General features: G+C 29.9%; 6 protein-coding genes and 2 long non-coding RNA genes across 12 annotated transcripts in view; 5 read left to right on the top strand and 3 right to left on the bottom strand.

The window, feature by feature from the left end:
- Nucleotides 1-102: 102 nt before the first annotated feature.
- LOC118067441 (transmembrane protein 179) lies at nucleotides 103-1985 on the bottom strand. Its single transcript, XM_035084155.1, has 2 exons — nucleotides 1612-1985; nucleotides 103-1459 (listed from the first exon to the last, which is right to left on the bottom strand). The coding sequence occupies exons 1-2, from the start codon at nucleotides 1719-1721 to the stop codon at nucleotides 904-906; spliced, it is 666 nt and encodes a 221-aa protein (XP_034940046.1). The 5' UTR covers nucleotides 1722-1985; the 3' UTR covers nucleotides 103-903.
- A 152-nt stretch (nucleotides 1986-2137) lies between these two features.
- On the top strand, nucleotides 2138-4665 carry LOC118067396 (lisH domain-containing protein C1711.05-like). 3 transcript variants are annotated; one of them, XM_035084083.1, is made up of 4 exons: nucleotides 2138-2426; nucleotides 2553-2779; nucleotides 2940-4246; nucleotides 4354-4665. In XM_035084083.1, the coding sequence occupies exons 3-4, from the start codon at nucleotides 3011-3013 to the stop codon at nucleotides 4561-4563; spliced, it is 1446 nt and encodes a 481-aa protein (XP_034939974.1). In that variant the 5' UTR covers nucleotides 2138-2426; nucleotides 2553-2779; nucleotides 2940-3010; the 3' UTR covers nucleotides 4564-4665. The 3 variants fall into 3 exon arrangements, with proteins under 3 accessions (XP_034939974.1, XP_034939973.1, XP_034939975.1); XM_035084082.1 differs by lacking the exon at nucleotides 2553-2779; XM_035084084.1 differs by lacking the exon at nucleotides 2553-2779 and having other exon boundaries at nucleotides 4337-4468.
- A 301-nt stretch (nucleotides 4666-4966) lies between these two features.
- Nucleotides 4967-7508, top strand: PNPase (polyribonucleotide nucleotidyltransferase 1). The gene is made up of 2 exons (XM_035084081.1): nucleotides 4967-5158; nucleotides 5267-7508. The coding sequence occupies exons 1-2, from the start codon at nucleotides 5001-5003 to the stop codon at nucleotides 7404-7406; spliced, it is 2298 nt and encodes a 765-aa protein (XP_034939972.1). The 5' UTR covers nucleotides 4967-5000; the 3' UTR covers nucleotides 7407-7508.
- A 923-nt stretch (nucleotides 7509-8431) lies between these two features.
- On the top strand, nucleotides 8432-9510 carry LOC118067399 (uncharacterized). Its single transcript, XR_004690378.1, has 2 exons — nucleotides 8432-9000; nucleotides 9179-9510. It is a non-coding gene; the product is annotated as an uncharacterized lncRNA (long non-coding RNA).
- On the bottom strand, nucleotides 9026-9763 carry LOC118067401 (uncharacterized). Its single transcript, XR_004690381.1, has 2 exons — nucleotides 9549-9763; nucleotides 9026-9422 (listed from the first exon to the last, which is right to left on the bottom strand). It is a non-coding gene; the product is annotated as an uncharacterized lncRNA (long non-coding RNA).
- A 669-nt stretch (nucleotides 9764-10432) lies between these two features.
- Nucleotides 10433-11535, top strand: LOC118067398 (ejaculatory bulb-specific protein 3-like). Its single transcript, XM_035084088.1, has 2 exons — nucleotides 10433-10686; nucleotides 11019-11535. The coding sequence occupies exons 1-2, from the start codon at nucleotides 10506-10508 to the stop codon at nucleotides 11207-11209; spliced, it is 372 nt and encodes a 123-aa protein (XP_034939979.1). The 5' UTR covers nucleotides 10433-10505; the 3' UTR covers nucleotides 11210-11535.
- Cdc10 (cyclin-dependent kinase 10) lies at nucleotides 10936-13460 on the bottom strand. 3 transcript variants are annotated; one of them, XM_035084086.1, is made up of 7 exons: nucleotides 13400-13460; nucleotides 13310-13337; nucleotides 13010-13161; nucleotides 12321-12921; nucleotides 11766-12062; nucleotides 11527-11660; nucleotides 10936-11431 (listed from the first exon to the last, which is right to left on the bottom strand). In XM_035084086.1, the coding sequence occupies exons 2-7, from the start codon at nucleotides 13329-13331 to the stop codon at nucleotides 11396-11398; spliced, it is 1242 nt and encodes a 413-aa protein (XP_034939977.1). In that variant the 5' UTR covers nucleotides 13332-13337; nucleotides 13400-13460; the 3' UTR covers nucleotides 10936-11395. The 3 variants fall into 3 exon arrangements, with proteins under 3 accessions (XP_034939977.1, XP_034939978.1, XP_034939976.1); XM_035084087.1 differs by having other exon boundaries at nucleotides 13415-13447; XM_035084085.1 differs by having other exon boundaries at nucleotides 13310-13455.
- A 254-nt stretch (nucleotides 13461-13714) lies between these two features.
- Nucleotides 13715-26372, top strand: part of LOC118067394 (SLIT-ROBO Rho GTPase-activating protein 1-like) — a 47987-nt gene continuing 35329 nt past the window's right edge. Inside the window, exon 1 of the mRNA XM_035084077.1 lies at nucleotides 13715-14355. Coding sequence (XP_034939968.1) covers nucleotides 14274-14355 — 82 coding nt within the window. The 5' untranslated portion in view covers nucleotides 13715-14273. The remainder of the gene's footprint in view (nucleotides 14356-26372) is intronic.

Here is a 26372-nt window from a genome sequence, read left to right on the forward strand (position 1 = left end):
ATTTTATTCAATAGAAATTTATTTACAAGGAAATAATATATAGTAGATATACTTTTGAAACCAGATAATAAATTATTATTATTATATAATATATAAATGATTTAATTATCGTATACGTTAAAATAATTATTTTTTATATAAAACTAGCTAGAGATTCTATGAACTCTAGCAAAATATTCATATAATTATGAATGATGACTTTTTTTTGTTCATGATATGTACATACACTCTGTAACGACGAAAATTGATTTTTTTTGTTAAAAATATAACATACTCGCTTAATGTTATTCGTTTTTCTTTAATACTGACTAAAATTTATGCTTCTGTCGGCACTATCATAATTATTCATCAAATAATAAATTATTCATAATACACAATCTAATCCAATAAATCGATTTTTTAAAAATATAAAACACTTTTTTAATTTTTTTGTTTCTTTTTTTTTTTGAGAAAATCAAATATAAAAAATAATTATTCACTTATTATAAGAGTATTTCTTTCTAAATATAAACTGTATATGTAAAGTAAAATAATTACCTAGTTAATGAGTGATATATAAATATGTAAACTTTTAAAGCAATCTTTAATTAATATTAATTTTAAAAAATGACTTAAAATTATTTCTAAATAACATTTTTTTAAAATAATTAATCAGAAAGTTATTATATTTCGAGCCATTAAAATATTCTTGTATTTTCTTAATATTTAATAATGTCTTTTGCATTTTTGATTAAATAAGCCTTGTGGAAATTATTTTTTATCAAACAAGATTACAATACAATAACGTAATCTAAATAAACATTCAGATCAATCATAAAGATAAAATAATGAAAGCACTTAGCTGCATAAAAAAAAGTCTCCTAATAGTTTGAATTTTGTGGGAAGCGAAATAATATTAGAAAGTTAACTTATTTCATGAGGTTGGCTATTACTAGCAGCCTCCATCAACCTTTGTCTCTCTCTATACATCGACACCTTCATATTTTCAAGCTGATGGTATTTGAGTAATTTTAACACAGCAAAAACGGACAATCCCACCCAGATAGAGAGACTGCTCCAAGCTCCAAACTGAGCAACACCAAGTTCTATGTAGAATCCTGATGTGTCAATGTGGTCTACTTTGTCAATATCATTGCCAGCGGCCAAATCACAAGATGGAAATCTTTTGATCATACATTGGCACCAGTTCATGAAACCCAGTGTGATAAAAACAGCGGCGATTAAAGTTATTAGTGTCAGAAAAACGGAGCTCACGACATCAAGGAATGCTGATAGGAACGAACTATCTTCTCCACGATACATAAACATTGAAAGCCTGTAGATTTGGTATATGGAAGTCAGGAAGAGAACTAGCCCAACAAATATGGTATAATTGCAGTAAATTTGGGAGGCCCATTGGACCACTAATTGTCCATCAGTTTCTTGCCAGACTCCTGTTGAGAATAGAAGGCAATGACCCCTGGAAATAATTGATAGAGATTAAATAGCGTTCAATTATGAGTCATTGTGATGAACTAATTGCACTGAGTAATTAATAAAAGAGTAAATAAAAAAAATTGGGCATATTACTCCAAGTTAAATGTTGGAGGATATTAAAATTCTAAAAATTACCTGAATTCATCTTGATGTAAGCTCATAGGAACAATGATACATAACGACAAAATAAGAGCCACTACATAACCAGCTATTTGACTAATCAACAAGATGTTTGTTAAAGCCATGATTTAATATAAATTTATTTCAGTATACTATTTTCCACTAAAGTTAGGTTACAGTGATATTTTCAACTAAACAAAACCAATTTGCACTTTGACCCACAGCTTCTACTTGCACTTCAAGAAACGAGATAGATTATATTATTCATTTGTCACAATGGAGGTGATTTACTACCATCAATGGGTTGATTACGAATTATTTTTATTTAAAATGATAACAAAAATGACGTTTTACGTCCGACAGAAAGGCCGTGTCAGAAAACAAAAATGATAAGGAAAGTAGCGCCAATTGATATAAACGTTTGATTAAAGAACTAACACGACAATGATGATTATCAGCCGGTAAATCTAGACAATATTTTCTGGTTTATCGATCTACGATGCGATCAAATTTCTCACGTGAGACAAATTAACGAAAAAAAAGAAATGCTACACACGCGCTATTGTATGGCACGTATTTAGAGAGTGTTCACGAGGTTTATCATTACCAAGAATGGCTTCGTAAGAATTTCATTAATAGTTAATAAAAATGTGTGTTTTTACTATGGAATCTTCTAAATTAATTGTCAATGATAAGTTGGATATTGAGCTTGTAAACTTTTCAAACCATATCAACTGTCAAATTGGAATAAAGCCAAGAAGATTATCACCTAACATTCTATCATATGGAAAAATAAATTTAATGAAAATATCGGAAAGTCATGTTAATTGGTAATTATTTATTGATTAATATTAACCACATCTATTCATATTTGTCAATTTATTTCAATTGTTCTGATTCATTTTTGTGAAATGGTGATGATTTCTTATGTGACTATGTAATCTTTTCTTTTTAAGATTAGTTAGTAGTTCATCGTATGAAAATGACTCGTTCCACGATACTATCATGTTTATAATTTCCTTTCACTATCAGCATATTTTTTCATCAGGCTTGAAATTTGTTTTCACTTTTAACTATCTTTCAATCCAGAATGGCTTCATTGGTTCTATATGTAACGTATTTTTGTGTTTTTCTTTAATTTTTAATCTATGTGTGAGAAGAAATTATTGATAAAATATCGAAGGTAATGTAGCTATCAAATCATAACATATTTTTTTTTTTTTATATCACAAACTTGAAATGAGAAACAATTAAAATTCCATTCATCAATATTTTATAGTTTAATTAAATTTTTTTTTTACTTTATAACTGATTAATATATGTACTTATGTTTATCATTACAGAATACTTTAGAATAAAATAATAAAAAACTGTATAGAATAAATTTTGGAAAATTGAATAATATATAAGAAAAATGGAGAAATCACCAAGGAGATCAAGATCTTTAAATTTCGAAATATCCGATTTATTCCTCGGATCATCTTACCCACCAACATTTAATTTGATTTCTAATTCAAAAATGTATTCAAGTCACGATTCAGGACTATTTAAATTGCCTTTTTCTAAAACTCAAAAATTAAACCATTCAGTAAGCATGGATGACACTGTGGATAGTATTAGTGATACCAAAAAAAATATTGTACAGAGTATGACAGGAATGTTTGGGTCATTAAAAAATTTAGTTTCCAAAATTCCAAACTTCATGTCAAACATCAATAGTCCTTTGTCAGTTACTGTTGTACCTAATGAAGGGATACTTTCACCAGAGGATATTATTCATAATTTAACTGGTAGTTCAGAAAGTTTAGTATCTGGTGAAAATTCTTTAGGATTATTTGATAGGATGAACAAATTACCAACAAATTCTGCAACATTTGGCAATGGAGCAGCTCAAATTTCTGAAATGTTTACGACTAAATATAGACCGAACCCACCAATTCATAAAAAATTCAAAAATGATGATATTTTAGTTAAAACGTGGAATGACGATTATACTGAAAATTGTTTAAAACCAGAATACATGAATTTCTCGAGTTACGGAAGTCCTTTGTCAGCAGTACAAAGTAACCAGAAAAGTGCCAGTAAAGAAGATATAAACTTTACAAATATAACTGACAATGATAGTCCAGAAGTTGATACCAATCTAGTCGATGATCAGGATATAAATAGCAAGCTTGTTGAAGACTTAGAGTTTCTAGAAAAAATTACCTTGAGTTATTCATCATCATCATCATCTGACAGTGAAAGTCCTATAAAGAACTTTTACCACTCGAAGCAATCACAAAGACAAAATACTTCAGGGAAATTTCAACTTCGATCAAGAGAACCATCTGAAAGTTCTACAGACTCAGAAGATAGTTTTATAGTTTTCGAAGAGGAATCACAAACCGAATTGACTTGTGATTCTGAATCATCGAGTGATGGAGATGTTGATCATGATGAAAATCAACCATCTACGAAATCAAAACAATTTTTCCAACAACGTGAACCTGTAGGTAATAATTGTCGATCAAGACGTTCTTCAGAAAGCTCTATTGATTCAGAAGGCAGTTGTGTTATTGTATTTAAAGACGAGCATGATTATCCTGATTTTGACTGTAAGACATTGAATGATGAAGAGCCTGATAATAATAAAAAATCAGGTCGAAAGGTGAGTCATGATTTTAAATTAGATAGTTTAAATTAAACTAGAAATTAAGTAGCACATTCTAGATTAAGATAACCATATTGTTTTAATCAGAAATTTTTTTATTAAAGGTTCGTTTTAATCTTCAACCAGTAGTTCATTTAATGTTCCACTGGAAGTCTGCGTACAAGGCAGCAAGAATTGGACATTGGACTACAATTCGTGCTGATAGAGAACGGTTTCACCACAGAATTGATTCTTTAAGTCAAATTTTAAATCCAATTTTAACAACAGAACACCGTCAAAATATCTGGCAAATTCGTTTCGCTAATCAAGACTGATTGGAGATGATTGTAAATTGTTATGCACGACTAAATGTAATAAACTTTATTGGAAAAAGTTATTCTATTAAATTCCGGACTATTGTTGATGTTATAATATTACTTATATTTGTACAGTTATTGAATAGTTATTTTATTATACATTATTGCGTTTTAGTGAGTAAGCCCAAGTGTAATTACATTAATGATAGATTGTATTGATAAAAATGTATGAATTGAATAAATACAAATATATTTTTTCGCACATAGTTAAATTCATACAATTCAGTATATATTTTATAAAAATTTAGCAATCATGAGAAAAAAAGTAATTTATTTCTTTATTTTATTTTTAAAAGGTGGAAAAACGTTTTCAAAATTTATCAAGGCTGCTCTGTTTTATCAATCGTTAATCATCGAGTGGTCGACTTCACACGTTATTTCACAAGAATTTAAAAATGGCAAGTTTGATAAACTTTAGGTTAATTTCAAATAATAAAATTAGGTTTATACAAAACCATGGCCGATGTCGAAATAAAAGTAAACTTTTTATTCAATCAAGAAAGTTTTCTATCAACTGGCAAGAATCGAAAGTACAAATACCATTGGAAAATGAGTAAGAATCTTGTAATTTGAATAAACGATTAGGTTATGTATTGATATAAACCAATCACATGTACATATTTATAAACAAAATGAAATACCTAAACATTAATATTTTCAGAAAAAAAAATCTAACACTTTCTACTGGTAAACTTGCAAAATTTGCTGATGGATGTGCTATTGTAACTGCCGGGGATACTTCTGTGATGGTGACATCAGTTAGTAAAACCTATGCATCTTCAAATTCATTTCTTCCTTTAATTGTGGATTATAGACAGAAAGCAGCGGCTGCTGGACGTATACCAACTAATTTTTTAAGAAGAGAATTAGCTCCAACTGAATCAGAAATTCTTACAAGTAGACTGATAGATAGATCGATAAGACCTTTATTTCCAGAAGGTTATGCTTATGATACCCAAGTGATGTGTAATATTCTAGCCATTGATGGAATTAATGAAGCTGATGTATTAGCTATCAATGCAGCTTCAGCTTCTCTAGCACTTTCGGACATTCCATGGAATGGTCCAGTAGCAGCTGTTAGAGTAGGTTTTATAGACAACGAAGTGTTAATTAATCCAACTCGTTATGAAATACAGAAGAGTAATTTAAATTTAATTGTAACTGCTGCTAATCATAACTTAATAGTTATGTTAGATGGTTCAGCAGATATTATTTTGGAACAGGATTTAAAAAAAGCTATTAAAATTGCCACTAAAGAATGTCAAAAAATCATTGTTGGCATCGAGAACTTATGTAAAAAACATGGAAAACCCAAGAGAGAGGTAGAAAATCTAATTAATATCCCCGATGAATTAAAAAAAACTGTTCGCGACTTGACTGAAATTAAATTACGTGATATTTTCACAGATATTAATCATGACAAACTATCACGTGATAATGCTGTAAATAATTTAAGAAATCAAATTGTAGATACAATGAAACAAGGTGTTGATAATTTAGACCTTCCTGCTGTTGTTGAAGCTTTTAATATTATTACTAAAGAAACTTTTAGATCTTTAGTGTTTGAAAATGACATTAGATGTGATGGACGTCGTTTGGATCAACTTCGAGATATTAAATGTGAAGTGGATCTTTTTAAACCCCTCCATGGTTCGGCTTTATTTCAACGTGGACAAACTCAAGTTCTTTGTTCTGTCACTTTAGACTCTATAGATAGTGCTTTGAAAATGGATACAATATCAATGTTGACCACTGGACTGAAAGAAAAGAATTTTTTTCTTCATTATGAATTTCCTCCATATGCAACGAAGGAAACAGGACGCACTGGAGCTGTTGGAAGACGAGAAATGGGTCACGGAGCTCTTGCAGAACGTGGATTACGACCGGTTATTCCTCAAGATTACCCTTTTACCATTAGATTAACCAGTGAAGTCCTGGAATCCAATGGATCATCATCAATGGCTTCAGTTTGTGGAGGAAGTTTAGCTTTATTTGATGCTGGAGTTCCAATATCTGCTCCCGTAGCTGGAGTGGCAATAGGACTGATTACCAAATTTGATTCCGACACTCGAGAAATCACAGATTACAAAATTCTTACTGATCTTCTTGGAATTGAGGATTACTTAGGAGACATGGATTTCAAAATCGCTGGAACGAAGAAAGGAATTACAGCTGTTCAAGCAGACATAAAAGTACCGGGTTTACCGTTAAAAATAATTATGGAAAGTATCAGTCGAGCAATTACAGCTAAAAGTGAAATTATTCAAAAGATGAATTCTACTATAGCTGCACCAAGAATGGGAAAATCCAACTTGCCAATAACACAAGATATTGATGTTCCGGCTCATTTGAGAGGGAAATTTATTGGCATTAATGGCAGTAATATAAAGAAAATATATTTAGAAACTGGTGTTAGTGTACTTACTTCAACTCAAGATAATAATTTTTCACTGTTTGCTCCCAACAATACAGCGATGAGTGAAGCTAAAGAAATGATTGATTCAATTCTAAAAGAAGAAAAAATTCCAAATTTAGAGTTTGGCGGTATTTACACTGCCAAGGTCGTTGAAATAAAAGAGAAAGGGGTAATGGTTACGTTATATCCAAACATGGTGCCAACTTTACTACATATTTCACAATTAGACCAACGACAGGTATTACATCCTAGTGTTTTAGGTATTGAAGTAGGACAGGAAATACAAGTAAAATATTTCGGTAGAGATCCAGTGTCTGGGTCGATGAGATTATCTAGAAAAGTTCTTCAAACGACGAGCTCAGTAATTCGTAATTATACGTCATGAGTAGAATTTTAAAAATCTATTTTTTAAGAATATGTAAATATCTAGTGTTAAGAACTTATTTCTGTACATAGTTTATTCTACCTCATAATTCTTTCGTCTCAAAAAATGTGTATGATTGTCAATAAAATAGAATTGTTTATGATAAAACATTTTTTTATGTTTTAAAAAATAATCATTTTAGTCTTGAGCAATCTTAAATTTGTTTACAACATCAAAGCCTCAAAGAAAACAATCAATAAAATAGTAAAAAAAGTAGTAGCTGTTCATCCTTGATGGCCTACTTATATTTTCTGACAACCAAATAGAATAAAAATGACTCTATCAATAAAACAAACTAATCGTTTATGTCAACAACGATTGAAGCATATTAAACATACGAATGACGTCTAAAAGTATTAAGAATTTTAGAAAAAAAAATACTTTAAACGTTCCAAAAAAACAATGATCATATTTGAAATAAATTTAGACTAAGAAGAAAGAAATTTTTTGGCAAGCTTACTTTTTTTTTTTAAGCTCTTTAGTATTAGTAAATGCTTCCATGAAATATTATTTTAACTAGCAAAAGCTAACTAACTTAACTAACAAAGAACTATAATTAAATAGCTCACGTTTGAAGATTTTAACTGACATATGGTTTATCCTTTCATCAATCATTAGGTCAAAGAGACATGAAAAGAAGTAAAATTGATAAAAAGCCAAAGTAAAACCATGTCATTTCACCTTGAAGACAGTTAAGATGCATAACATGCAAGCCATGCGTTGTGATGAAGTTTAAAAAATCTCTGAGGATGACTCTTGGCACCTTAACTCAATGTAGTTCAATGTCCTAAACACTCTTACCGACCTTGAAATTTATATTGAAATTAATTCTTTGCATTTGGTACGAAGAACGATCACTTTATCTGCTATTTCATGACACATTCTTTGCTTTTGTTATTTCTTTTTGCTCTTCATATTTTTGACTGCTGTTTATTTTTTTCCCTAGCAGCTTACCCAGAAGCTAGAAAGCTACGAAGACCTTCATATACCAAAGATTCCAATAGATTTTCGAGGTTCCGCAAGGCGTCAAGATACCTTAATATAACTCGAGTGCGTCTCCATTTTTATCGTTTGTATCGTCATTCAGCTGATGTTGCGGAGGCGTATAGAAGCTTGCCAATGCTAGTTGGAGATCAACGTTTGAGCTGGGTAGTGGGGCATTCCTGGAGGAATTCCGGGACAGTCCAGATACCCGGGACTCTTAGTTAAGTCAAGACTTGAGTCTTTCATCAGTAACTAAACGAAGTCTAGTCTTTGTCAACGAGACTTATCAACACTGATCACTTCAATCATCATCAACAACATCATTGTCAGCATTCGTTGCAATTCTGTTTTCTTCTTTTAATTACTCTACTTCGTATTGTTCATTAAGAACAATTTTTTTGTCTTCGTAGTATTTTTTAAGTGAACATAAAAAGTAAAAATGCCAGGAGCTCATGAAACGCGCAACCTTCTGACCACCTATTTAATCTTGCTTGCATTGTTGATCAGTTTATGGCTGCTATACTCTGGTCTTTTTTAAAGATAAATATTCCCCATCATTTCGATAAAAATGGTAAGTTTCTTTTTTGTTTAATATATTTTTTTATCATCAAGTTAATTGATATTTAGTCAATTTAATTCATTCACTGTCTAATCTAGCATTCAAATCACCACCAATGAAGATTGAAAATTAAATAATCTTACTTCCTTGCACTTGACCTGATTAAATTTTGAATAAATTCACTTTCCAGGGTTAGCGAGGTGCAAAAATATTCTTCAGTAGCATCAGCTTGGACTTCTCAGTAGCTGTTCAATAATGTTCTCCAACGTGTGCGTTCAATTTCAAGGTCTTTGTGTGCGTGAGTGAGTTTCCAGTTATTTAGAAGTTCCAAGAGCAAGAGGAAGTCAACATGAAAACATTCTAGTGGTATTTTCATATTTAAATGTCTCCAATCACATGCACAGGATAATCACCAGAGAAGAATTGCGCAATGTCTGCAATGTGTACAAACGTGAAGAAATTAATTAATGAGCTTTAAAGTCATATTATATTATCATCATAAATTAGTGATGTTCATTTAAATAGTTGTATTCTTTTTTTTTTGTTTTTATTCCACACACCTTAAAAATTAGTGTTTCATCATCATGAATGAAGTCTTCTATTGACATCCAATCTATTTTTATTTTAATAATTCAATAACCCAACCATATTTTTATTAGTTGGCTAATTAAATTTATTTCTATTTTTATGTGATGCTCAATACATTCAAAGTTATCTTGCCTTCTATTTTTACAATAATAGTACACCATAAAAATTGATTTTGAATCATGTGTCCCCCAAGACAATCTATTATTATCAAAAACTTTATATTTCAACTTCCTGTCCTGTTTTGTAAACATTTTAATCCATGTCTTTACATCTGGGTCTCTTTTTGGTCGAGCTGATAATATTGAACGTCGAATGTTTAAACGATTCCACTAGCCAGTTCGAAAATAACTCGATGCTTCCAGCTTAGTAGAGTCTGTGGAGGTAGGCACGATATATTTTCAGAGGGCTCTTTCAGAAATAACTATATCTCACGATCCTTCACCTGGTCAGTGTTTTCGATGTTGGGTTTTTACGTTTGGGCGTGGTTAATTTATGCATATTACACAATGTTTCTCTTCAATAAATCGAAAGCTTCTTCCAATACTTATCTCTTCTTTGCTTTATAGAATGACTTTGATTAATGATTGAACTAAAAACCCATTAGTCCTATAAGGTTTAAAATAAAATTGAAGTCTGTATAACATCAAAAACAGCTCTCCAAAATGAAAATCAATGAAAAGCATTAGATAATGAATACTTATTCAACGTTTTTTTTTTATGGGTATCCAAGTGTGTCTGTTAACTGTTTTATTTTACAAAACAAAGATGACAGGTTCACTAGAGACAGAGGTGGTGATGTTTAAGCATGGTTTCATGCCCCACCAGTGGGCCCAACTCTCTCCTATATATAACACGCCGTAATCTTCTGGGGTCTGCACTTAGACGTTTACCTTTCAAATCATCACTTTTTCTGTTAGTCCAGTGTCATCATGAAAACACTTGTCGTTCTTTTGTTGTTTGTTGGTGTTGCCTTTGCTGCTACCTCTTTGTCAAAACAATTGGCCAATGCTGACATCGATACAGTGCTTCAAAATCAACGTCTTCTCAGTCGTTACATTCAATGTTTACTTGATTCAGTACCTTGCACTGCTGAAGGTCGAGAATTAAAAAGTAAGTTGATTAATTATTTATCATCAGTTTAATCAAGTGAGATTTGTCTGAAGAAAAATTTTAAATAATGAGTATTAAAAAATTATGAAGATGGATATTGAATGAAAAAATCAAAAGGAAAGTTCAATACCTCGATTATGTAAGGTCACAACTTTCTCGATCGCTTCTAACGCTTGAGTAATCATCAATTGGTTACGTGTAATTTTTGCGTACAAGAAAACTAGAGTTTAATGAATTGAAAACTCATAATTACATTAATGTTTTTTTAATTAATATGATTATTACATGGTAATGTTTCATGTTTAATTAAATAATCACTTCTTATTTTGTAGAAACTCTTCCTAATGCTCTGAAATCTGGATGCAGTCAATGTGATGCAAAAACAAAGGAAACAGTGGAGAAAGTAATCAATCATTTGAAGTCCAAACGAGCTAACGATTGGGAAAAACTTCTTGCTAAATATGACCCCAAAGGAGAATACAAAAAACGTTTTGAAGCTACGACTTCAGAGAGAAGAGTTTAGAAATACGTAATATTAAGTTTGATTATCTTATTGGTATCAAATTGGCATTTAAAATTTTTTTTTATATGATGCAAAATTTTCATGGTCAACTCAGTCTACAATTAAAATACCTGATGGACACAATAGTTTTATGTATTGTTAATCATGATGTTTTAAAAGTTTTGTTTGATATTACTGTCTTTGAGATCATTCAGCGCGACGTTTTTTCACTAGAGAGCCAAGCTGAAATTAAAAAGAAAACAATTAATAATGTTATTCCTAATGTTAAGTTTAATTATAAAGTATTATGTATTATAAGTGATTAAAATAAAACATACAAGATCTGATATTGCTGGGAGATTATTTGTTTGATCACTAGAAGTTGCCTCAGGTTCTTTAGTCTCTTTGGGTTGACTGGTTTTTTTCATATTCCGATGTTGGGGAAACGTCGGCATGAGTTTTGGGTCACATGCTACCATATAGAAAGTTATTTATTTATTTATTTATGATCGATAAATTTTTATTACTAATTTTTTATATTTCCTGACTAATATTCTTGAGAAAAAGAAAAACTTACGTAAAGGGGCCTCTTTAAAGTAGCTACTTTGTAAACACTCTTCAGCAGTTGCTCGTTTTTTTGGATCATACATAAAAAGGAAGTTCAATAACCTTAAACCTGCAGCACTCAGCCAAGGGAATCGCTGTTTTAAATTATTATAAGGCTGCTGTTTAAGAGTAAAATTTTGTAAAGCTGGCAGCGAATTGAATTCCGGCCAAATCGCTTCACTTGGTGTTCCAAGTAAATCGACTATCAATTCCAATTGAGCAATTTCTGATCTCCCTGGTAGTAATGGCCTATGACCGAGTAATTCACCTAGAAAATATCCAGAATAATCAATAACATAAACATTTTTTTGTTTATTTATCCAAACCATTAACTATTATAAAAAAAATAACCTTAATTTTGATTGTTGACAAAAAATAAAGGTCTCTTTTTTCAGTTTAAAATGTTTTTTTCAGAATAATTTTGTTTGTAAAAAATTTTAAATCACTGATAATGAATTATAATAATAGAGAAATGTAAAAAAGACTCTTCCACTTAATTATTTAATGAGATATTAATTAATTATACCTAAGATACAGCCCGCAGCCCACATATCAACGGAAGTAGTTTGAGTTTTAGCTTGTAGCAATAATTCAGGAGCTCTATACCACAAAGTAACAACTCTAGGAGTCATTGGTTTCAAAGGTAAACCAAACCAACGTGCCAATCCAAAGTCAGCAATTTTAACGCATCCTTTATCAGTCATAAGAAGATTGGAAACTTTCAAATCTCTATGAACAATAAAATTATGATGAAGATACCGTAATCCTTTTAATACTTGAAGCATGATACATTTGACTTGGCTTTCGGAGAATGGTGTCTGCATATTATCTAAAAGACTAGCCAAATCCTGTTCACAGTATTCCATTGCCAAAAATATACTTTCTAGACTTCGTCCAACGACTACTTCTTTTAATTGGACAATGTTTTCATGTCGACAAGACAAAAGAACACTTATTTCACGCAGGCCACTGACTGGTAGTCCATCTTTCTCATGCTCCATTCGCACTTTTTTCAAGGCTACTACTTTGTCAGTTTTTGTGTCTCTTGCACGATAAACTATTCCATAGGTTCCTTCTCCTATACGATTTAATTTTTCGAATTCTGATACGAATCTGCATTTGCCAAGCTAAAAAATCGTTATACAGAAAATTGTAATTTAACAATACGATTAATATTAGAGTAATATTAATAATAATGAATTCAAAAATACTTACTACATCAGATTCAGGAATTTCCATAGGTTTTCCATTTAATAAAGACGTTAAAATACCTCGTCTAGTAATCGGAGCAGTAGGATCCGGTCCTGCATCAGTTGACCCTTTTTTATCAATGTCATTTGACTCTAGTTGTTTGCCAGAACTCTCATCTGAATATTTAATATCATGTCAATAAAAATAGTTTATTTTGTTAACAAAACATTAGTATTAAACAATAAATATAGAAATATAAATAATGTGTCGGCGTATAACCTCAAACACCGACAAAAGAATAAATAAAACATTCTATGAATATACCTTTCGGAACCATTGCAACCATTACAATCTAAGAAGATACAAATATTAATTATTAAATTATTTAAACAGAATATTTTATCTTGTATTTACTTCAGATTACTCAACAATTACAAGACAAACAAAAATGTTTTGTTTTTCTGAACAACTAAATCTGTCTTATCGATAGTAAAAGCAAGCTAGTTCTCAATGTTGTCGACAGACTATTTGAAAAGTTTCATTACCGACGCTCGGGAGCTGTTTCAAATTTCGATGATAGATGTCGCAGTGAGTGTGTTCACGTGAGAGGCCGCTGTAAGGTAAAGTTGCTAGGCAACTCGAAGGACGCGAATGGCGATGGGGCCCCAATCCTGAATTAATATAACCACGCGTGACTCCAAGAATATCTTTGTGTGTTTCTCCCTCTCTGACCTCCGGCTAACATCGGGCCATAGAACAGCGGTGGTCTCCTTCACTGCCACGGCAACCTACGTCGCGACTAGGTTGATCCGTCTTGGGTGGTGATGTTTGCATAAAGAAAGAAGAATTAACCGACAGACGCGTTTTGTTCTGATTGTGTTGTTGTGTATGTATACACAGTGGGGCACACCGTTCACCCATAACCCTGCGAGGGAAAAGTGTGCGTCCACTTCTACCTCTAAATCAGAAGGAGTCATCAGGAGTCTTTGCTTAGACTCCAAGCGATAGTCAACGGTGTTAATCGTGCCAATCGTTGATTTTAAAACGGATTCCGATGTGCTCGCAAACCGGTTCTTATACCGCTCGGGACGAGCTGAAGAAAATGCAGAGAGATATTCTCTGAGGTGAGAAAAAGAGGAAGAAAAAAAAAACAAGGATAAGTTGAGGAAGGAAGGAGCTTGTAAAAAACCAATTGTGTTGTATATCGTGTAACGAGTGTGCGAGGGTGAATAAGATAATCCCCGTCAACTTTGTATTTAGTGAAGTGAACTAAAATCGAAATTATAAAATGGATGAAGAACACGAAATTGATGGAGTCAAATCTCCTATAAAGAGACTAGGGTCTACAAGGAAGCTTCTTGTTTTTAATAGTAAGTTTACCTTTATTTTATTTTTTTTTTCATTTATAATACTTTTATGTTGTTTTGTTTTTAAATTTCATGAAAATGGACATTTTTGTTAGCTTTTATTAATTTATTATCATTGATTTTAGGTTTATTTGATTATTAAAATTGTCATTGCTATTCGAACAAGTGCATAAACACAGACATCACACGTCAATTTTCACAAGTCAATCTCATGTCAAATTACGAATATAAAAAGATTGCGCATGATTGAGCATCTTCCCTCTTTACCCCTTTTATTTATTCGCGCCGGTTCATTATGAGAAATAAACTCATTGCAGTGTGTCGTGCGTGGGAATTATTTTTGCATTTCTTTTCTTGTTATTTAACGAGGTTTGTTTGTTTTTATTTTTTCTTTTCATTGTTGTACTATTCTTAGAACTAGCGTTTGTTGTAGTGTTCTCTATCAACAACGTTGATGTAATTATGGAAAATTCTAACGGTTATTTGCGTTATTTTCGTTTGACATTCAAACTTTTCAGATCAGAATGAAGGATAGGTTGTGTATTATTGACATTTTTATTTGAGCTTGAAGAATGTCAGTTCATTTCTTAGTATTTCTAATATCACTAAATACCATCAATCAAGTGTGATTTTTTTTTTATTGTTAAAAATTACAAAAGTTATGAAAATTATTTATTATTGTTCATACTTTTAATTATTCAATGCATTTTTTAATTTATCAGCTTTTATGATAAAAGCTAGAGTGTGGAATTAATTAAAAATTTTATTTCAATGATGATGAATAAATACAATTTTTTTTTTTACAAGTACTTGTAAAAAAAAAATTAAAAAATTTTAAATTTGTAACAGACCTTTTTGAGTGTATAAAAAATCACTTGACATTGTTTTACTTTACCATTTTAATAACGAAAACTAAGTACAAAGCTATTGGTAATATATAGCAGGTGCAATTTGTTTGTCGAGTGTCATTTGTGCCACTGGCAACTTACCAAAATACTGCTTTTTTTTTCTCTCTCTCTCTCTTTATACATATTATCGACAATATAAGGAAAAGGTTTTTACATGAAATAGGTATAGATATATCACAAACAATAACGATTTCATTTAAAATGAAAAGTCGAGCAGATGTTGATTTAGATGACCTCAATATCTTCGAATCAAGTTTCAAGGGATTCAGGTAAAATATTTCTCAAGTGAAAGTTTAACGAGATTTTAATATTCATCAACTATTTTCCAAGAATGTTTTTTCTTCTCCATCAAAATCAGAGGAATTATTCTCTCTCGAAGAATAAATGAATTCAATAAAGTAAGCGATTCTATTACTTTTCTAAATGAGCATTCAATTACATTTCCAATGTTTTATTCTAGAGTTGATGTTGATCAATAGATTTAATAGTCGCGACTATAAAGGGATAGATGAAGAGATGAAGATTTGAACAGTGAACTTGGCCTGAGGCCTCTCTGAAAACGTTTCTTCCTATTATACCATCTCGTCCCGGCTATTTTTGTTCCTAAAAATAGAAGTCTCGCGCCATCAAATAACGAATGCGTTGCACATCGGCAAAAGAAGAAGGAAATAGCAGCTTGGTTATCTCTTTCTCTCTGCATGGAAAAAAGACTTATATATTAGCTCGAGGTAATTTTTACAGAGAAGCTTCATGATAAAAATTCCATTTATTCTGATTATATATGACTTGAAGGTATCTGGGATTGAACTTTTTATTTATTTAGATTTATATTCTATTTGAGCATAAAATTTTACATGCGCCCTTAAGTAGCATTTTGGGGTCGTTATATTTTTATCCGTCGGTAGTAGAGTTGATGAAGAAGGTTTGGAGTATTTAAAATTTTGTCAGTCTTTAATCCTTTTCTTTTATCTATTTAGGATTAATATTTTTAAATGACCTCGAGGTCATTTATGAATTTTAAAGATATTTTATTCAACAAAATCATTACTAAACAATTTAATTAATTGAGGATTTAAATTAAACAATAGAAAATTGAATATCTTTTACAATAAAAGAATATTTTTATTTTAATTTATTAATTTAATCTTTAATGCTAGCATTACTAAAAAAAAATCTTCAATTAATATTTTTAAATAAACAATTGAGATTTTTTTTTTAGTAAGACTAGCATTGAAGATTAAATTATATTAATTTAAATAAAAATATTTATAAATAATTGTCCAATGAAATATGGTAAATTAGAATTATGCAAACTGAAGTAATAAACATTATGTTACAATAATCTGATGAAATGTAGCATTGATGAATTTTTTTGTATATAAACATAAAGTATAATTTTATGCATCAATTTATCGAGCTCACATTTTATGATAGGACATTATTATTATTGATCCACTGCCAATAAATGGAGAATGGTTTTTATATAAAATTAATTGTGTCTAAAAATGTATCCCATATCTATCACTATATTATTTTGCATATATGTAATTTCCAATGTCATTTACATAAGTCAATTTAAAATTCAAATTAATGCAACTACTCCGATACATCGACCTTTCTCCTTTGAAAAATTCAGCCCGTGAATAATCCAAAACAATATGGTGGAATTGATTAAATATTATTTATTAAGTTCATGTAACCATCGTCTAATATATGTATATATATACCTATATATATATATATAGACAATATGAGTTTTCTTTCGCTCTATGGAATTTGATAAAGAGAAAGGAGTGACTGACAATTGAATAGTGTTCATTCTAGCAACAAAACAATATAAACTAAATATTTAACATTTGATTATTATAAAAATTTATTATTAAATATTTAAATATCAAAAATATGTGGAATTATTTATTATTGTATAATATTTATTAATTGAAAGAAAAATTATCAGTGAATAATATTGATTAAAAAAAAAAATTTATTGTCATGACAAAAAGATATTTAAACAAAAAAAATTTTTTTTATGCAAAGTATCAATGATTTCAACATTCTTTATGGTATATTTAAATATTCAGATCAAGAAAAGTAATATTTCAATAAAAGTTGGAATATTTCAACTGGAATGTTGAATTGTTGGAGCAAATAAATAGGTTTTTTTTTAGGTAGAATAATAATAACAATTTTATGTACATATTTTCAGGAAAATTATTATTATTATAATTATTTGAATCCTGTTGGTGTTCAGAGTAGATATATATCAAACAGTAGATATTAACATATTATTATCATAATTGAGAAGGATTATTATTTTTTTTTTTTTTAATTTTATGTAAGTCTTAAAGAGGATCAGAGTATTAAGACATTTTAAAAGATTTTATTAAATGTATTAAAAAGTTTGAACTAGAAGATGAATGTCTTTAAAGTTTAAATTAGATTAGAATAAAAATTATTTAACTCTGATATTTTATTTAAATAAATGAGCAATCAATAATTGACATTCTAATAAATTTTATTATTTATTAATCATCAATTAATTATTATCTATTTCAATTCTTCTACTTAAATGTCAACTACTTATCTATCTATAAACATTCATTGGTTTGCAAGATATAAATTACTTTTTTTTTTTTTAATTAATTAACAATGATATATTACAGAATAATATTATTTATCTTTACTTTACAATACAACATTTATTTTTATTTAATTAATAACAATAAATAAAAAGCATAGGTTATTTGTTGATGAATAAATTAATTTATTATTTAAATGAAATAATTTTCGAATAATTGATTTTCTTTTTGTTAGAATACCTTTTGTATCATCAACCAAACGATCTATTCACATTCAAATTTTTTTACTCTTCTCTCACATCAATTCTCTATCCTAACTTTCATCAAAACTCTTCATACCAGCAGAAATTCCCATTGATGCTCATTCGTACATCATACACGTCTGCTTTTTTTATCCTCATCACTACCACCCCACACTCTGCTATAACATATCCTAAATTAGAAGAAAAAATTATCTATTTTTACTCATTCACACATATTCCTTCTTCTTGCTATCATCATCATCATCTTTACTGCACTCTCTTATATCCTATCGTATAACACAAAGCCAGGTTTCTTTATCTTCACACTTCACTTCACATTACTCCAAGAAAGTAACTAAATATATTCCAACTCCAAAGCATTTTATTTAATTCTATTTTCCCAACAAAAAATTCAGGTTTACTACCAATTAACTTGCTAGGAAGTTTGAAAGAAAAAGTTAGATTCAAAGAAATTTTCTCTAGCAAGTTTTTGGGTCATACTTTATTGTACCAAACGAATAAGTATCATTTAGTTTGTTAAATTAAGAAATGAGTCTTGGAAGAAAGTCTAGAAGAGCAATAAACCATCTGATTGGTGATAGAGAAGCTTGGATGGATGCATTATCTGTGCCATTATTATTCCTAAGTTTCAACACCTGGATCAAAGGAATGCTGAAGTAAAAAGAGAGAGGACATGCACGAGAAAGCACACGAACCTTGGGATAATATTCATAGCAGTAAAATAATTGGTCTCTTGGTCGACTGTTGGTGATCAAGACCATTTGAATGCTGCTTAACACGAAGATGTGGTGACTCTCTAGGGGTTGTAAGGACCCTTGAAGGGAATCTTAGGCGTTAATATCGTTATTACAATGCGAGATGAAGGAAATGTAATTGGACTGATCATAAGAGGGTCCAGGATCCTAGTCCTTCCCTCTGGGATAATTTAATTATTTTAAGGCTATGTTAGGGAACATTAATGACTCGTATCATTTCTATTTTGCTTCTACATATTGCACGTAAATTTTGGTTTATTGAATATTAAATATTGAACAGTTTATTTTTTCTGCTAGGTTGAACTTTAGCAGAACCCTAGGGCTTTCAGCTAGAAATGAATAAAAAATGATAATAAAGTGTGCTTATGGGAGTAAATAATCATAATGTTGATAATAAATATTATAATACATAGAAAATAATATTTATTAATGGATCTCAATGGAAAATAAATATATGGAGGAAAATCATTTAAGGTTGGTTTATAATTTAAACCAAAAAAAATGAAATGAATCTAAAGTTTACTTTGAAGTCTTCATTAAAAGGCTTCTTGGAGATACAAAGTAATTTAAGAATATCTTCCAGAAGGTTAACTTGATTAATAATTTAATTATTCTCAGAGAGTTGATAGGTTGTTTGATGATTAAACCTAGGATGTTGAAGAAAAATTGTTGAGTAGTTATTTAAAACAAAGAAAAAATTTTAAAAATTAAAAAATGTTGAAGGAATGAAATGAATTTTGGAGTAAAACTGTCAGGGTGTGTCAGTCATATCATTTTTATTAAATATTAAATATTAATGAATTTATTGATTTTATTTTAAAGATGATAGAACAGGATGTAATTTTTGGTTTGCTTATAGAACAGTAAAATTTTATGGAACTTTTAAAAGCATCAATGATCATAGCTGGGGTATTGCTTTCTCTCTCTTTCTTATGACTTGGCGATCATTGACCTCCAACATGTAGGATTTTTATGACTGGCATAATTTACCATTCTCTAGTTTAGAATTTAGAGCTGATTGTGTGTTGCATAAAAGCAAAAATACATTGTGGAGTTTACGTTTGAGGATAAGTGTGAAAAAAATACTTTCTGCTTTAAATTAGTCATATATATTCAAGAAACGGTGGATATTGTTTTTTTATGGTTAAATAAATGTAGCCACAGATGTTTCAAATATAAAAGATATTAAAGTCTTAAATTATCGCAGATTGTAATAGAGAAGATCCTGGTGAGAGCAAAGAATTTTCCATTTTTGATTTGATGTTGAATATGTTGGTCCAATGTTAGATGAGGAATCAACCAACCTTTGGCTTTCCTAGAAGAGCTTTGTATAATTAAAATCAAGTATTAATTGATGCTTTGATTCAACTACATCACATCTATCATGATTTTTGTTAGGTGAAGATGTGGTTGTTGATCTAGAGACCAAGGTTGGGTCAATTCTAGCTTTAGCAGAGTAACCAACTGAAGTCTAAAGTGTTTAAATAGCTGACCACCGCCCAGATGCCTTCAGCAAAGAGAATTACATTTATTGCAAGACTGGGTAGCATGTCCTAGCAAGTCAAAGTTTGTCTAATTATGATTATGAACAACAATAATACAATCATAGTAATAATATTGTTACAATTTTCCCTTTTAACAAAACAATTCTATTAAATTTAGTTATTCAAAATAAATCCAATTCTATTCAATTGAATAAAATTCAACTAATAAATCTGTTAGTTAAATGGAGAGAATGGTTAACAATTTACTTTTTTTTGTTCAAATTATATGCTTCAATTAGAACCTGAAATGAACTTTCTAAAATAAGAGTATTTATTATTTAACAACAATTTTTACAATTTTATTTTTAAAAGAATATACATTGCCTAAAGCTTCAGTTATATAATTTCCACCTGAAAAATATTTAATGCATACATCTACACTCGGTTCTTGATGGAAGAAAAAAAAAAATTCCAATATTCTCCATTTCACTCTCCTACCCCTTGAAAAAAAAGTAAAACCTCATTCCTCACCATTCACTTACTCAATTCATTTTCCCACGTATATATATCCAAACCAACATATTATTGTTGAGGCATAGCGGTGGTTTTGGATAATGTCAGACATTCTTCCGGCAATGTTTATCGACACACATATCCCCCAAGCTGATAGCCGTTTCGCGCTTGCTCTCTTCTCTGCTATGCGTAGATTCTCTGCACCACTCAAGAGGAATAAAGAGATGACAGAGGTGGAGAAGACGAGACCATGTACGCATGGATCGATTGGATTGTCGTGGTGTAAAACTGGTGTCGTTTATATATTCCCATGCAGTAGCATCACCACCACCACCACCACCACCATTACTAGCTATAGATTCTTTTTATTTCTTTAATCCTTTGCTCTTCAACCCTTTCTTCCTCTTCATATCCACCCATCTGTCGTTTTTTCTTTTCATTTTTCCTATTCACTTCTCCTTCATATTTGTGATGATAAAATTGCGTGTAAATCCACGTATTCAGTCCCTTCTTTCTATGTCTGCTGTAAATCTTGAACCCCTTGTTCTCATTCAGGCATCAGGGACTTATCGAAAACCTAACCAGCGCAACACTACATCTCTTATCCAAGGAATTACGATACTTACATGTATTACTTCCTCTTTAGACATTTTTCTAAAGCTCTGATATAATAAGTATAACATTTTTTACATTCCATCCTTGTTTGATCATTAATTCGCCGACTGATAAAGATTATCAGCTCAACTTCCTCACTGAGTTCATAAGAATTCTTCACTGATTACGAAACATGTTTTATGCAAGAAAATTCTTGCTTTCTTTTTTAGATATTCTACTGCCATCGAGTTTAGTTCAATATATTCTAAAGCCTAGAGGTCATCCTTTTTTATTTTTTCCTATTTTATAGGATGGAATGAGAAATGGAAATGTGTTAAGCCCGCATGGAACTTATAACGAGGTGGATTTTAGTTAGTTGGGATGACTGGTATTGGTTAAAAAATAGCCACAGCTGCCGTTTTACCTGACACTTGAGCCACGTGCAGTCTCTCTCACCTTGTGGATGTAGGTATGTTTGTAGAACATTTAGGTATGGATAGGTGTGCACGTGCTGAGGAGTTGGAGCTACTAGGCACTAATAAGATCATTGTTCTAGAACTTGAGAGGATAGCTTGGTGGGAAATACGATGTGAATTAGATAGATTGGGTGATGTTGTTGAAAGATTAATGATCTTTGAATTTCAATAGTGGCATTTTTAGTTGACACCTGTTTGGTTATTGTGATTTATCGAATAAATTCTAATAAAAAATCACCAATGATGTTTGTTCAATCTCCAATAATGTTTTAAAGTGTCTATTTCTATTGCATTGATTTCTTTTTTTTTTTCTAAAGTGAAGTTTAAAAATAATTTAGCAAAAAATTGTTTGAATTCTTATTATATGCATAGTCAGTCATTGTTGTTGTTGTTGTTTCTGTTGTTATTATATGCTGACTGTTAAAATAACTCTTGATTATTCCATTTTTTGAAAATGGGTCTGCACACTTTGTTGTTCCCATTTATTGAGATCCATAATTTTGTCATCTGTTATTTGTTTATAACAAATTGCTATTCGAAAATGAAGAAAAATCATATAGACGTACAATTGTCTGTTAAAAATAATAAGCTGCTCAGAGATCATAATCTACACAATTTTATGATATTAAGTTAAATATTTTATTAAATATTTAAAATATATATATATAGACGTTCCCATATTATATAGGATGTAATGAACAATATTGCTTGGTTTACTTATTAAGTCATCAACGCCCACCAGATCTCACCAGGTACAGACATTTCGACCTTGGAGAAATTTTAAAAATTAAAAATAACAAGCTCCATTGGAAGATTTTTTAATAAATAAATGGACGATTGGCAATGGGGTATTGATGTTTCAAAAAAATTTCCATGATGCTTTCAGATGGGTCCAAGGTCCAGAAATGTTTATTCTTGTTGAATTTACCGTAAGGTAAAGTTGACTTTTTTTCGATAAATTAACTGTTTGATGTTCCTTTCAAAAAATGTTATAAAAAATTCTTTTCTCATCAATATTTCATCAAATACCGTTTTTTTTCTTTTTTTTTTTTTCTTATTTTAAATCCACTGCACCTATAACATGTGCATTTCGTTACTCTTGGAAATTTTAAGGTGCATCTATTGATCTATTCCACAGTCTCTTTTACAGAACATCGTTCATTGATAGTTTCTGTTGATAACTAATCCTCTACAAGTTGATAATATTCCTTACAAGACGATCGGTGAGGGTTGCTGATAAACATGGCTTCTATGATAAGATTTTGAAGACTTTTTAATTATTTGAAAGATAGACAAAATATTTGTCTTAAGCTAAAAGCAATGACAAATTATTATTAAAAGTATATTTCAATAAATATGCTTTTATAACCTTACCTTACTATTTTGCCTCAATCTTCTTGATTTTTACTTCTTCTTTAGCACCACTATAAGCTGGAATTAAAAAAAAAAATCCTTTCTCGACATTTGTGAATAAAATTATTTCCTCATTCAGACTTTTTCCCAGCAAGATCTTAGTATTTTGTTGTTACGTAGCCGAGAAAAATATCAGTCGAGATAGCAAATATAATGAGGGTGAACATTAAAGGAATAAAGAGTTGTGACAACAGTTTACTAAACAGAAAAAGTGAGCAAAGTAAAAAAGACCTTATTAGCAAAAAAAAAAGAAAAAAGTCTAAATAAAAATCTCCAACAGCATGAAACTTTATTGTAATAAATGAAAATAAGTATGATGAAATTCACAAAGATTTTAATTAAAATGAAAGTAAGAAATAAGAACGGAAATAGAGGGTTTAAAAAAACTAAGTCATTTGGAAGAAACATTTCGGCTTTACGAACTGGAAAGACCTTTCTCTAAAGATGTATTTCTTTGGTGATCCTTCTACAATGGCTCGTCGTCTTAAAAGACATAAGGAACAAAACAATAGATTATCGATTCGCTCCAATTACTCCCTCGTTACTTGTATCATTGCCATTTTTTGCCAACTAGGAAGCGTCAACGACCTTCTAATGATGCTCAGGAACAATTTTCTTCATTTATTTCAAATGGTGCATTAACGAAAAATTAAAAGCTAAATTATCATATTGTACAGTAATTATTTACGAGAAGTTAAGTCTAGACTATCTATAATGGACATTTTTAAAGAATAATTCGATCAATAAAATTTGACATAACTTCATTTCGATGCAATACTTGACAGTGCAGAAAATAGTACATTATTAACCGAGGGAGGAAAGTATCATTTTCTGACCTGGGTGTAAAATTGTATCAGGTGCCAAGCATTCGAGAAATGATGAAGAAAAATTTGAAAGCCTCACAGCAATTGATTTAATAAAAATAATTTATTATCATGAGATCGTAATAAATTAATCGATATAAATCCATGAATCAATGTATCACTGATGAATCGATGATATTCATGAAATCATAACAAGCAGAAAAACTATAATGACATCAATCGAATCAGCTTTTACCATTAAAGACAATCAATTAAACGATTAAAAGAACTAAAGACAAATGATGATTTCATGGATGACTGTAATTGATATTAATTATTCAAATTGTTGAGACATTAGAAAGATAAATAGTACCTATTATAAAATACATAAATACATATATAAATCCATTAAATAATAAAAACATAGTGCAATTTAAACCTGAAACATACTCATAATGTTACGTAAACATTTTTTCCTCTTCTTTTAAATAAAAAAAATAAAATAATCCCTAGTATCTTCTACTGAACCATCTCACATGGTTTTTCCTTTATCTTTATTTCTACTTCTTATGTTTGCATTTAATATAGTATTTTTTGCAGACATCTACCAAGAATATTCATTAATTAAGAGAAAAATGGAGTTAATAAATCTTGATATAGGTAATAAATGTTTCATTAGTGTTTATACAACAGTACATAGATTCACCGTACATACTAGTAAAAAAGAAAAACACAGAAGTGACAGCTATTTCCGGCATGAAATTTCCGGACGAAATCTCATTCTTTCTTTCTTACTTCTACATATGTACTCCCATGAATCTAACGAGAGTGTACACAATCTAAAAATGATAACTTCTACCACCTTTATACACTTGAAAGATAATAATTAAAAACGAGAGAAGAATTTTTTTTATTCACACTAACATCATCACAAAAGAGGATTCTTCAATATTTTTTTTATTTTCTCCATTTTTCTCGTGAGAAATAATATGACTGGTTTTTCTTTCATCTGCCACGCTTTTTAATTAGTAACGCGACACGCTTCAGATCAATTACATTCATAATCTATGTGAATCTCACACCTTTTTTTCATGTTTTATCTTTCACGAGATATTATGAATGAGAATAGTTATGCTGGGTGGAGCATTGAATTTTAAAATTCAAAGTTTCGTGAAGGCAATACTTTTTAGTGTAATTTTTACTTTCTTAAACTAAATCAGTGAATTTTCACTAATTACCAGTACCAATCTTCTCACTGAATAGATCAGTAATTGGATTGGCACTGAATATCAGTGAATATTTACTAATTCAGTAGTTGTTTCCAGAATGTTCACTTTTTTGTTTTGGAAAAGTAGTATTTTTTTTGGATAATAAATTTTTTTAATCCACTTAAATTTACAGTTGGTAAAAAAAGTGCAATTTTTATAATAATTGGGTGTTTTTTACATCATAATGAGAATTTTTTCTCTGATTTAAAAAAGTCGATAACAGTCCAATGAACCTTCTGACATTTTTTTTTAAGGTTCTTTTTCAACGTCATTCGTCCTAGTTGAAGTTTCGGTGATGGGGAAATGATAAAGGCGGTAGATAGCAAACGTGAGAAATAAATGAAGTATATATATACATATATACATATATATAGTAATAGAATTATTGTCAACTTAGTTTAAATTTTAAAATAATTTTTTTTGTGCAATTGATTTTTAATACTTTTTATTTTATTATTTTAATTAAAGCTATAAAGTAATAAAAAAAAAAGCTAGAGAGATATTTTTCTTTGGTATAATTTATTAAATAGCGAATTTTACAGGAAGTTTATGAAGTGATTCATTCGTAGACTAGTGATAAATTTTATTTACCGAATACAAGTAGAGTAAATTGTGCTGTACACTATTTCAGTCAATTAATCTATAACTGCATTTTCCTCCCTTCTATTTCCACCCTTGTTGTCGAGTTATTGGGGAAAATAGAAATCTTTGATCCCTCTATTACACTTTTTCCAATCTCCATTTCCATGACTTCCTCCTTTTTTTTTTTTTAGAAATATTGACAATAATAAACATCAATTCGACTTATAAGTGTAATTTATTATTAGAGTCATATTATTATCATATTTATTACATCAAAAACCGATATAAAAATATGATCTATTGAGATATTTAAAAAAAAAATGCTATGATCATAAACATTATTATAAATAATTCTTTCAAATAAATATAAATAATCATTTTT

The sequence above is a fragment of the Chelonus insularis genome, unplaced genomic scaffold (genome assembly GCF_013357705.1).
Source record: "Chelonus insularis isolate UGA/USDA-ARS -01 unplaced genomic scaffold, ASM1335770v1 contig_383_pilon, whole genome shotgun sequence".
Classification (NCBI taxonomy): domain Eukaryota; kingdom Metazoa; phylum Arthropoda; class Insecta; order Hymenoptera; family Braconidae; genus Chelonus; species Chelonus insularis.